Genomic DNA, 14369 nt, shown 5'->3' with positions numbered 1-14369 from the left:
AATCGTCCGTTTAAAAATTATAATCATCCTAGGAATAATAACAACCAGTGGAGTTATAATAATAACCGACACAATTTTAATAATAATTTCCAAAGAAATAATTATAATCAATACCCAGCGCAAAAACACAACACAAGCGCAGGCCTTGTAAATCAGCCCGAAACACACCCCCCGATAAAACGGGAATCAACGGGAACAGTCAACCAGCCAGCTCATAAAACAATGAGAGTAAATAATATCAACGAGAACCATTTTTTAGATCAGCACCTTACAGAGGGATGCCTCATATCACAAGGGTAGACAGAAAAACTAAAAGACAATTCAAAATATTAATAGACACAGGAGCCACCGCGTGTTATATAAAAAAGGGTATTTATGAGAATAAAAGGGAATTATCAATACACAAAAGAGTATCTACAGTTCATGGATATTCAATCATAAAATATTATCATTTGATAAATATATTTGGGGAACAACATTTATTCTATGAAATTGAGGGTTTAGAATCTGATCTATTAATTGGATTCAATTTGTTAAGAAAGATTGGAGCTAAATTAGATATCGAGAAAGGAATCATGGAGTATAAAGGAAATAAAGAGAAACTCCAATATTTTGACGAGGATAAAAACGATTTGTGTTTAATTGAGGAAAAAAATATTCTTCCATTAAAAGAATATATAATTAAAAAATATTTAGATGAGCAAAAGATATATAAAACCGAAACGGTAATTGCTGAAGGCAGTTTATTTAGCTTGGGATCAATGAATCCTGAGCACGCCAGCGTAGATTTATCCGCTAATAAACAATATATCAGTTTGGGATCAAAAAATCCTGAGCACGCCAGCGTAGATTTATCCGCTAATAAACAATATATCAGTTTGGGATCAAAAAATCCTGAGCACGCCAGCGTAGATTTATCCGCTAATAAAAAATATATCAATTTGGGATTAAAAAATCCTGAACAAGCCGACGATGTTAATTCCGTCAGTCTTAAATCAAATAGCTTGGAATCCACAAATACCAAGCACGCCGTCGTTGAGTTTTCCGACAAAGAAAAAATTCATAACCTAAATATTATTTCAAATCAAATAAAAGAATTTGAAAATAAAGTTATGAATAAAATTGAAAAGGAGCATTCTAAAATAAATACGCAAATTCCTTTTCGTACCGATATTCGAGGAGAAATAAATACAGTCAATGACAGAGCAATTTATAGCAAACAATATCCTTATGCCATGTCGGTCTCAGATTTCGTTAATAATGAAATCGATAGAATGTTAAAAGAACAAATTATAAGACCAAGTAGAAGCCCCTACAATTCACCAGTTTTAGTAGTGCCTAAAAAAGGTCAAAACGAAGATGGATCTCCAAAACATCGATTAGTTATTGACTATAAAAAATTAAATGAAAGCACAATACCTGACAGATATCCGATGCAAGATCCGTCTGTAATATTATCTAACTTAGGGAAGTCAAAATATTTCTCAACCATTGATCTGGAATCAGGATTCCACCAAATTTTAATGAAAAATTCAGATATTGAAAAAACAGCATTCTCTATAAATAACGGAAAATTTGAATTCTTACGTATGCCATTTTGGTTAACAAACGCCCCTAGAATATTTCAAAGAGCAATGGATGACATATTGAGAGAACAAGTCGGAAAAACTTGTCATGTTTATATGGATGATATAATAATATTTTCTAATACAATTGAACAACATTACACAGATTTAATTCAAATAATAAATATTTTACAACAAGCAAATATGAAAATTTCTCTAGAAAAATCCAAATTCTTCAAATTAGAAACAGCATTTCTAGGTTATATAGTATCTCACAATGTAATTAAAACAGATCCTGAGAAAATCTCCACAATTATGAAGTATCCGATCCCACAAAACATTAGAGAGCTTCGTAGTTTTCTAGGCCTCACCGGCTATTACCGTAAATTTGTCCGAAATTATGCAAAAATTGCCAAACCTTTAACCAAATACCTAGGAGGAGATAATGGAAAAATTTCTAGGAGAATGTCTACAAAAATTATAATACAGTTGGACGACCCAGCTGTTAAAGCTTTTAAAGAACTTAAAGATAATCTAATAGCACAAGTGGAATTAGTTCAACCAGATTATAACAAAAAATTCACTTTAACGACAGACGCATCAGATGTAGCTATCGGAGCAGTTTTATCACAGGATAATAAACCAATTACTTTCATATCCAAAACTTTAAATAAAACCGAACAACTTTATGCCACAAATAAAAAGGAATTGTTGGCAATAGTTTGGGCTCTTAAAAATCTCAGGAATTACTTATATGGTGTAATTGGTATAGAAATACAAACAGACCATCAATCTTTATCTTTCACAATCTCAGATAAAAACCCGAACGTAGAAATGAAAATATGGTACTCCTTTATAGAAAGTTTCACCCCGAAAATAATATATAAACCCGGAACAACTAATGTCGTAGCCGACGCATTATCTCGAATAAAAATAAATAATATTACTAACAGCGACTCAGAACAATCAAACTCAGATCAAAATACACAGCATTCTGCCGAAAGTAGTTTTGAAAATGTAATACAAAAGACCCGAAAACCGTTAAATCAGTTTCAACAATAACTGTTATTAACAAAGGGGAGGTATACAATACATGAGTCATTGAAGGTTTTTGATAAGACTAGACATATAATTGAATATGATACGCCAGAAAACCTTATAGAAATATTAAGAGAATATCTAAAACCAAACATAACGGTAGGAATTCATTGCACTTTAGAAGATCATATTCAATTACCATTAAAAAATAACTTTAACAACAAATTTCTTTATACTAAAATATTTCTACAAGACGTGGAAAATAACGAAGATAAGGCTATCATAATAGAAGAAACACATAGTCGTGCTCACAGAGGATTAGACGAAAATTATAAGCAAATTAATAGATTATTTTATTGGCCAAATTTATATATCAAATTAAAGGAATACATAAAAAATTGTACAATTTGCAACGAAAATAAATACAACCGGCATCCTATTAAAATCCCTATTGGAGAAGCTCCTATTCCAACTAAAGAAGGAGAGAATTTACACATCGACATTTTTTACGCGCAAAGTCTTATTTTCTTAACCTGTATTGACGCATATTCAAAATTCCTGGTTGTAAAAGAAATTCAAAATAAACTAAACATCGAGAATAAAGTAATGGAATTACTCCAACATTTTCCCCACGCCAAAGTAATTATGACAGATAATGAACCGAGCTTCACCTCTGCTCAATTTAAATCCTTTGCACAAAGATGTGGTTTAACTCTACATTTCGCCGACCCCAGACACAGTACCTCGAACGGACAAGTAGAAAGAGCACATTCAACAATAACAGAATTAGCTCGTTGTATAAAAGAAGAATTTAATCTCACTGACTATTCTGAAATAATTATTAGAGCCGCAAAAGAATTCAATCAAAGCATTCATTCTACAACAAACCAAAAACCCTTTGATATTCTATATAATAAAATTAATCACGAAAACATTTCAAGAATTCTAAAGAATACACAAGAAAAAATGTTAGTAACACACAATGAAGGTCGTAAAGAAAAAGAATATCACGTAGGTCAAGTTATTTATGAGAAAAAACACGATGAAAGAAATAAGCTAAAAACTAGATATAAAAAACAGGTTGTTAAGGAAAACTTACCTAACAAAGTTATAATAAATAGTAGAAACAGGACTATTCACAAAGACAACATTAAGTTTTAACAAATACCATATTTTTTTTATTAATTTACAGAAAATGCATTTCTTATTACTTCTAATAACATTCGTAATGATAACCACTTCAGAAATAATTGATTACTTCAATCATGAATTCTTCCTGTTCAAGGACAAAAAGGATGTCCTTACCTATGAATCATATGCTGACTTATTCCACGTAACTAACTTAAGTTTTTATAAAGAAATAATCAATCTAGAATCAGGATATGTAAGAAAAGATAAAAATATACGGACACAATGGGAAATTACTGACGAAATACAGATAATAGAATTAATTTTGTCACAACTGATACCAACTAGATCAAAAAGGGGAATAAATGAGTTAGGCCCTGTTTGGAAATGGTTAGCTGGAACTCCGGATCACGATGATTTCATTAAAATACAGAATAAAATAAATGATTTAATTGAAAACAATAACCAACAATTTATTATTAATTCCAAATTGTTTAAAGAGATAAAATCACTTTCCGATCATTTTAAAAACATTTTTATCGATCAAGAATTGCCATTAAGAAAACATCGCCTACGTTTATTAACATTTGACTTTCAAAACATTATTGATACTATCACACTGGCCAAAATTGATTTATTCAACACAAAAATTTTAAACAATGAAGACATCAAAGAAATATTAGATCACGAACAACAGCCTGTACTTATTGCAGACTTAATGGACATCGCCATATTCAAAATTGTATTGCATAAAGAACTTTTAATAATTTATATAAAATACCCCGTTATAACAAACAGATGCGAAATTTACTATGCCAGATCCATTTCACATAATGATGGAAAATTACTTATAAGTAATCAGGTCGCAAAATGCGAAAATACCTATTATGAAATATCTAATTTTAAGAACGAACTTTTGAACAACTATTGTATTATAAGTAAAGATAAGACTTGTTTTACCCGCTTACTAAATGGAGAAAAATCAATTTGCACTAAAATTCTAGAAAAGAATAAGAATATAGATATCATTCAAGAAGGTGCCATTCTAATAAATGGAAATAATATTGTGAACGATTCTCATTTAAATGGGTCATATTTAATAACATTTAACAGCACAACTACAATTAATAATATTTCATACACCAATTCAGAAAACAAAATACTTGAGTACATAACTACCAACCACTTTAAAAACTTAGAAATATCAGAATATATAAAATCAAACAATTCAGAACTTTCTCTTGACAACATTAATATTTTAAACCCATTTATTGAAATTTACAATTGTAAAATTTCAATTTCATTTATATTATTAATTTTAATCATTTTGTATTTCATTACTATATTAATAACAAAAATCAGGTATTATATATTTGTAACCAAACAAAAACGGCCAGAACCAGAAAAACCAAATAATGATGTAGAATTTTTAACAGAATTAAATGAACGTTTGAACGAAATTAATAATGAAGCGGGACGCGTCATTTTAGAGGGGGAGAGTTATCCAACCCATGAACATAGCTCCCTTCCACAATTTATAAACAAATTCCAATTCTCAATCTCGTCGGAATTGCCCTTGTCTTTGTTTTTGTCATTGCCTTTGCCAGCACTCAGCTACCCGCTAACATAAGCAACCCAAACTTAACGTAAACACAGCTTCCGCTTGGAGACCAAGCCACGGCCGACTTATTGCGTATCAATCAAAAATTGCATCGATCAGCATAATTGAATTTCACAATGCAGTGAAAAATTTCCAGCATAAAGCTTTTATCGAAAGTTCGGTAATTTTCCGAAAGAAAAGCTTCTGGCCGAGGTTGATTGGATTAGGACTTAGAATTTGAAGATGAGTCTGTAAGAATCGGGAGTCTGAATCGGGACGAGATCGTCAACAGCTCGAAGTTAAACATAAGTTACCAAGTGTCTCGTAATAGTATAAGTGAAAAAGTTTATCACCAAATAAATGTTAAATAATAAAAAAAAAAAATTTATTTTTTTAAATAAATAAAGAGTAACAATTTTAATTGGCGCCCAACGTGGGGCGGCGTATTCAAAAGTTCTAAATAAATATTAACGATAATAAGTTAAAAATAAAACGGAACTCGCGCCGCCAACAATCCATATTTTTAGTGGAAAAATTAAAACATCCACAACAATACAACGTCACCTAACTACTGTGAAAGTGATCGAGATAAAAACTTAATTGGAAATCAATAAATGCAATAATCCAATTAAGAATTTAATATAAAAAGGTGGACTGAATACTTAATACAAATTACGAGAACACAATAATAATAATAACATAAACATAACATAATAAAAATTCAGAACTCAACTACGAAACCAAAGAAATTCAAACAAATTCAATTTCAAAATTCAAATTCAAAAATAAAAAGGCTATATAAAAAATTGAAGGAAGACCCCAATAAATAATTATCAAGACGACCCAATTGAAGGAAGACTCCAAAAAAGAATTATTAAGAACAACCAATTGAAGGAAGACACCAAAAAAGAATTATTAAGAACAACCAATTGAAGGAAGACCCCTACCCTCCACCAACTACGCTGAAGGAAGAACTCCCACGGAAAGTATCGTGAGCAGATAAAAACAACACTAAGTCTTTAAATAAAATTTTAAAAAATTAAGATTAAGATACAGAGAATACTACTCTGAAATTAAATATTACAATATCAATTTAATTTAAAACAATCTGGAAGATTTGATAAATAGTTTTGATAATTGCGGGATATCCAGCGCCAGTAATCTGACAATGGAATTAATAAACAGATTAATAAATGTACAGTTGAGTGAAGTAACCAGAAAACTTGAAGGGTTAGAAGAGCAGTTAGCCGCTAACAAAAATGAGGTAGAAGACTATAAGACCCAAACAATAGACCGAACCATAAAATGTGAAACTATATTAGAGGTAGTTAAGTCCTTACCAAAGTTCACAGGTGAAATAACCCAATATGTAGGCTGGAGAGAAGCGGCGGAAACCGCAATGAGTCTATATAAAATTGAAAGTGAACAATATTTTATCGCTTTAACAATTTTACGTAATAAAATCATGGGAGCAGCACACGATGCTCTAACCAACCATGGTACCGTTTTAAACTTTCAAGCGATTCTTTCTAGATTGGATTTTATCTATAGCGATAAAAGACCAATCCATATACTCGAATCAAAATTAAGCATCTTAAGGGATCTTAGGGACGCATGACCATTACCGAATTCTACAGCGAAGTAAATAAGAAAATGACGTTACTTATAAATAAAACTATAATGACTTATGGAAAGGACAGCCTAATAACCAAGGAAACAAATAAAACAATTAGGAGCAACGCGCTAAGAATTTTTATTTCTGGATTAAACGGTTCAATCTCAGAAACACTCTTCTCTCTCAACCCACCAGATTTGCCAAATGCTTTGGCAAAGTGTCAGGAATTAGAGTCTAACAACTTTAGAGCTCAATTTGCAAATAGGTATAATGGATTTAGAAGTGAAAACAGAAATCAAGGAAATAACCTTAGATTTGCCCCTAGACAGATTAATAATACACCAAATAGGATAAATAATAATTGGCCGCAAAACGGGAACTTCGGAGCGAATAACAATTGGAATTTTAATAATAATTCCAAAGTTCAACCACCACCACACCACAACTTCGGAACGAATAACAATTGGAATTTTAATAATAATTCCAAAGTTCAACCACCACCAGAACCTACGGAAGTAGACGACTCCATAAGAGTTCAAAATCGTCCGTTTAAAAATTATAATCATCCTAGGAATAATAACAACCAGTGGAGTTATAATAATAACCGACACAATTTTAATAATAATTTCCAAAGAAATAATTATAATCAATACCCAGCGCAAAAACACAACACAAGCGCAGGCCTTGTAAATCAGTCCGAAACACACCCCCCGATAAAACGGGAATCAACGGGAACAGTCAACCAGCCAGCTCATAAAACAATGAGAGTAAATAATATCAACGAGAACCATTTTTTAGATCAGCACCTTACAGAGGGATGCCTCATATCACAAGGGTAGACAGAAAAACTAAAAGACAATTCAAAATATTAATAGACACAGGAGCCACCGCGTGTTATATAAAAAAGGGTATTTATGAGAATAAAAGGGAATTATCAATACACAAAAGAGTATCTACAGTTCATGGATATTCAATCATAAAATATTATCATTTGATAAATATATTTGGGGAACAACATTTATTCTATGAAATTGAGGGTTTAGAATCTGATCTATTAATTGGATTCAATTTGTTAAGAAAGATTGGAGCTAAATTAGATATCGAGAAAGGAATCATGGAGTATAAAGGAAATAAAGAGAAACTCCAATATTTTGACGAGGATAAAAACGATTTGTGTTTAATTGAGGAAAAAAATATTCTTCCATTAAAAGAATATATAATTAAAAAATATTTAGATGAGCAAAAGATATATAAAACCGAAACAGTAATTGCCGAAGGCAGTTTATATAGCTTGGGATCAATGAATCCTGAGCACGCCAGCGTAGATTTATCCGCTAATAAACAATATATCAGTTTGGGATCAAAATATCCTGAGCACGCCAGCGTAGATTTATCCGCTAATAAACAATATATCAGTTTGGGATCAAAAAATCCTGAGCACGCCAGCGTAGATTTATCCGCTAATAAAAAATATATCAATTTGGGATTAAAAAATCCTGAACAAGCCGACGATGTTAATTCCGTCAGTCTTAAATCAAATAGCTTGGAATCCACAAATACCGAGCACGCCGTCGTTGAGTTTTCCGACAAAGAAAAAATTCATAACCTAAATATTATTTCAAATCAAATAAAAGAATTTGAAAATAAAGTTATGAATAAAATTGAAAAGGAGCATTCTAAAATAAATACGCAAATTCCTTTTCGTACCGATATTCGAGGAGAAATAAATACAGTCAATGACAGAGCAATTTATAGCAAACAATATCCTTATGCCATGTCGGTCTCAGATTTCGTTAATAATGAAATCGATAGAATGTTAAAAGAACAAATTATAAGACCAAGTAGAAGCCCCTACAATTCACCAGTTTTAGTAGTGCCTAAAAAAGGTCAAAACGAAGATGGATCTCCAAAACATCGATTAGTTATTGACTATAAAAAATTAAATGAAAGCACAATACCTGACAGATATCCGATGCAAGATCCGTCTGTAATATTATCTAACTTAGGGAAGTCAAAATATTTCTCAACCATTGATCTGGAATCAGGATTCCACCAAATTTTAATGAAAAATTCAGATATTGAAAAAACAGCATTCTCTATAAATAACGGAAAATTTGAATTCTTACGTATGCCATTTTGGTTAACAAACGCCCCTAGAATATTTCAAAGAGCAATGGATGACATATTGAGAGAACAAGTCGGAAAAACTTGTCATGTTTATATGGATGATATAATAATATTTTCTAATACAATTGAACAACATTACACAGATTTAATTCAAATAATAAATATTTTACAACAAGCAAATATGAAAATTTCTCTAGAAAAATCCAAATTCTTCAAATTAGAAACAGCATTTCTAGGTTATATAGTATCTCACAATGTAATTAAAACAGATCCTGAGAAAATCTCCACAATTATGAAGTATCCGATTCCACAAAACATTAGAGAACTTCGAAGTTTTCTAGGCCTCACCGGCTATTACCGTAAATTTGTCCGAAATTATGCAAAAATTGCAAAACCTTTAACCAAATACCTAGGAGGAGATAATGGAAAAATTTCTAGGAGAATGTCTACAAAAATTACAATACGGTTAGACGACCCAGCTGTTAAAGCTTTTAAAGAACTTAAAGATAATTTAATAGCACAAGTGGAATTAGTTCAACCAGATTATAACAAAAAATTCACTTTAACGACAGACGCATCAGATGTAGCTATCGGAGCAGTTTTATCACAGGATAATAAACCAATTACTTTCATATCCAAAACTCTAAATAAAACCGAACAACTTTATGCCACAAATAAAAAGGAATTGTTGGCAATAGTTTGGGCTCTTAAAAATCTCAGGAATTACTTATATGGTGTAATTGGTATAGAAATACAAACAGACCATCAATCTTTATCTTTCACAATCTCAGATAAAAACCCGAACGTAGAAATGAAAATATGGTACTCCTTTATAGAAAGTTTCACCCCGAAAATAATATATAAACCCGGAACAACTAATGTCGTAGCCGACGCATTATCTCGAATAAAAATAAATAATATTACTAACAGCGACTCAGAACAATCAAACTCAGATCAAAATACACAGCATTCTGCCGAAAGTAGTTTTGAAAATGTAATACAAAAGACCCGAAAACCGTTAAATCAGTTTCAACAATAACTGTTATTAACAAAGGGGAGGTATACAATACATGAGTCATTGAAGGTTTTTGATAAGACTATACATATAATTGAATATGATACGCCAGAAAACCTTATAGAAATATTAAGAGAATATCTAAAACCAAACATAACGGTAGGAATTCATTGCACTTTAGAAGATCTTTATCATATTCAATTACCATTAAAAAATAACTTTAACAACAAATTTCTTTATACTAAAATATTTCTACAAGACGTGGAAAATAACGAAGATAAGGCTATCATAATAGAAGAAACACATAGTCGTGCTCACAGAGGATTAGACGAAAATTATAAACAAATTAATAGATTATTTTATTGGCCAAATTTATATATCAAATTAAAGGAATACATAAAAAATTGTACAATTTGCAACGAAAATAAATACAACCGGCATCCTATTAAAATCCCTATTGGAGAAGCTCCTATTCCAACTAAAGAAGGAGAGAATTTACACATCGACATTTTTTACGCGCAAAGTCTTATTTTCTTAACCTGTATTGACGCATATTCAAAATTCCTGGTTGTAAAAGAAATTCAAAATAAACTAAACATCGAGAATAAAGTAATGGAATTACTCCAACATTTTCCCCACGCCAAAGTAATTATGACAGATAATGAACCGAGCTTCACCTCTGCTCAATTTAAATCCTTTGCACAAAGATGTGGTTTAACTCTACATTTCGCCGACCCCAGACACAGTACCTCGAACGGACAAGTAGAAAGAGCACATTCAACATTAACAGAATTAGATCGTTGTATAAAAGAAGAATTTAATCTCACTGACTATTCTGAAATAATTATTAGAGCCGCAAAAGAATTCAATCAAAGCATTCATTCTACAACAAACCAAAAACCCTTTGATATTCTATATAATAAAATTAATCACGAAAACATTTCAAGAATTCTAAAGAATACACAAGAAAAAATGTTAGTAACACACAATGAAGGTCGTAAAGAAAAAGAATATCACGTAGGTCAAGTTATTTATGAGAAAAAACACGATGAAAGAAATAAGCTAAAAACTAGATATAAAAAACAGGTTGTTAAGGAAAACTTACCTAACAAAGTTATAATAAATAGTAGAAACAGGACTATTCACAAAGACAACATTAAGTTTTAACAAATACCATATTTTTTTTATTAATTTACAGAAAATGCATTTCTTATTACTTCTAATAACATTCGTAATGATAACCACTTCAGAAATAATTGATTACTTCAATCATGAATTCTTCCTGTTCAAGGACAAAAAGGATGTCCTTACCTATGAATCATATGCTGACTTATTCCACGTAACTAACTTTAAGTTTTTATAAAGAAATAATCAATCTAGAATCAGGATATGTAAGAAAAGATAAAAATATACGGACACAATGGGAAATTACTGACGAAATACAGATAATAGAATTAATTTTGTCACAACTGATACCAACTAGATCAAAAAGGGGAATAAATGAGTTAGGCCCTGTTTGGAAATGGTTAGCTGGAACTCCGGATCACGATGATTTCATTAAAATACAGAATAAAATAAATGATTTAATTGAAAACAATAACCAACAATTTATTATTAATTCCAAATTGTTTAAAGAGATAAAATCACTTTCCGATCATTTTAAAAACATTTTTATCGATCAAGAATTGCCATTAAGAAAACATCGCCTACGTTTATTAACATTTGACTTTCAAAACATTATTGATACTATCACACTGGCCAAAATTGATTTATTCAACACAAAAATTTTAAACAATGAAGACATCAAAGAAATATTAGATCACGAACAACAGCCTGTACTTATTGCAGACTTAATGGACATCGCCATATTCAAAATTGCATTGCATAAAGAACTTTTAATAATTTATATAAAATACCCCGTTATAACAAACAGATGCGAAATTTACTATGCCAGATCCATTTCACATAATGATGGAAAATTACTTATAAGTAATCAGGTCGCAAAATGCGAAAATACCTATTATGAAATATCTAATTTTAAGAACGAACTTTTGAACAACTATTGTATTATAAGTAAAGATAAGACTTGTTTTACCCGCTTACTAAATGGAGAAAAATCAATTTGCACTAAAATTCTAGAAAAGAATAAGAATATAGATATCATTCAAGAAGGTGCCATTCTAATAAATGGAAATAATATTGTGAACGATTCTCATTTAAATGGGTCATATTTAATAACATTTAACAGCACAACTACAATTAATAATATTTCATACACCAATTCAGAAAACAAAATACTTGAGTACATAACTACCAACCACTTTAAAAACTTAGAAATATCAGAATATATAAAATCAAACAATTCAGAACTTTCTCTTGACAACATTAATATTTTAAACCCATTTATTGAAATTTACAATTGTAAAATTTCAATTTCATTTATATTATTAATTTTAATCATTTTGTATTTCATTACTATATTAATAACAAAAATCAGGTATTATATATTTGTAACCAAACAAAAACGGCCAGAACCAGAAAAACCAAATAATGATGTAGAATTTTTAACAGAATTAAATGAACGTTTGAACGAAATTAATAATGAAGCGGGACGCGTCATTTTAGAGGGGGGAGAGTTATCCAACCCATGAACATAGCTCCCTTCCACAATTTATAAACAAATTCCAATTCTCAATCTCGTCGGAATTGCCCTTGTCTTTGTTTTTGTCATTGCCTTTGCCAGCACTCAGCTACCCGCTAACATAAGCAACCCAAACTTAACGTAAACACAGCTTCCGCTTGGAGACCAAGCCACGGCCGACTTATTGCGTATCAATCAAAAATTGCATCGATCAGCATAATTGAATTTCACAATGCAGTGGAAAATTTCCAGCATAAAGCTTTTATCGAAAGTTCGGTAATTTTCCGAAAGAAAAGCTTCTGGCCGAGGTTGATTGGATTAGGACTTAGAATTTGAAGATGAGTCTGTAAGAATCGGGAGTCTGAATCGGGACGAGATCGTCAACAGCTCGAAGTTAAACATAAGTTACCAAGTGTCTCGTAATAGTATAAGTGAAAAAGTTTATCACCAAATAAATGTTAAATAATAAAAAAAAAAAAATTTATTTTTTTAAATAAATAAAGAGTAACAATTTTAATTTACATATATATAAGCCGCTTCCCTGCCGACTTCACCAGGCAGCGAAGGCCCAATTCATAGCCTAAGAACAATATTGTATTAGCTGTAGCAATCAGTCGAGTTTACCCACTGACACGAGTATAACTATTGAATAAACGGAGCTATGTTCCATAAAGAAACAACCAACGGATTTTCAATATTACACGGGTTTAAGGTCTTAGAGTGGGCGTATGAAAAATGTTTATTTGCAAATCGTTAGAAAATTACAAGACTAATAAAAATTAGGAAAAATATCAAGACGGGTATAAAAAAACCCCTGCAAGAACCCCCCGCTCATCACGCCACACACTCGTCATAACCAAAACCCGCAGAGACACACACCGACAGATCTAAATCAGCAGAGCCAACACAAGCAGAGCCTGCCCCGCTGCACGCCGATCGGAAATCGTTTCCAAGAAGTCAATGGTGGCGGACGTTTGTCCTAGGATCAGATTCGGTACGGGTATAAAAATATCAAATAATTTTTCAAAAATGGGCAAGGCCAGTTCTGGCTGGTTTCCAGGCATCATCAAAACCTTGTTTCGATAGATCGATAGAAATTTATAATACTTATACAAAAATCAAAGATTATCAAAACAATTTTCAAAAGCGTGGGCGTCGACGCAGCACAACACACCCACTCATACGTCTATAAACCGCCCAAAACTGCCACTCCCATTTATTCACCAATATCTTTTGATATCCAACAAAAATTATGAAATTTCTCGTTCGCATTTCCACTATCTGAGCAACGGGTATCTGATAGTCGGTGAAGTGGAGGTAGCAATTTCTCTTGTTGTCATATGAATTTAAATGTTTGTCCGATTTTTAGATTGTTAAGTACAAGATATAGAAATAATAATAAAATTATTATTAATTACTTTTAGAACTGCACCCCGGGAGGGTGCCTATGTTAACGGTCTTTTCATGGAGGGAGCACGATGGGACATGAAAATGGGAAGCATTGCAGACGCCTTTTTAAAGGAACTTTTTCCAGCTATGCCAGTTCTTTACATAAAGGCAGTTACCCAGGACAAACAGGATACTAAAAATGTCTATGAGTGCCCAGTTTACAAAATTCGGTAAGTATGAAAATGTTATTT

At 31.4% G+C, this 14369-nt stretch overlaps 1 protein-coding gene across 1 annotated transcript in view; it reads left to right on the top strand.

Annotated features, from left to right (window-relative positions):
- The window catches only part of LOC117149943 (dynein beta chain, ciliary-like), a gene marked incomplete at its 3' end in the record, with an annotated part of 175224 nt that extends 160876 nt beyond the window's left edge, over positions 1–14348 (top strand). The window contains exon 5 of the mRNA XM_033316844.1: positions 14154–14348. Within this exon, the coding sequence (XP_033172735.1) occupies positions 14154–14348 (195 nt within the window). The remainder of the gene's footprint in view (positions 1–14153) is intronic.
- Positions 14349–14369: the final 21 nt, after the last annotated feature.

Source organism: Drosophila mauritiana, unplaced genomic scaffold, assembly GCF_004382145.1.
Source record: "Drosophila mauritiana strain mau12 unplaced genomic scaffold, ASM438214v1 Y_00, whole genome shotgun sequence".
In the NCBI taxonomy this organism is placed as follows: Eukaryota; Metazoa; Arthropoda; class Insecta; order Diptera; family Drosophilidae; genus Drosophila; species Drosophila mauritiana.
This window is presented reverse-complemented; position numbering and strand designations above follow the sequence as displayed.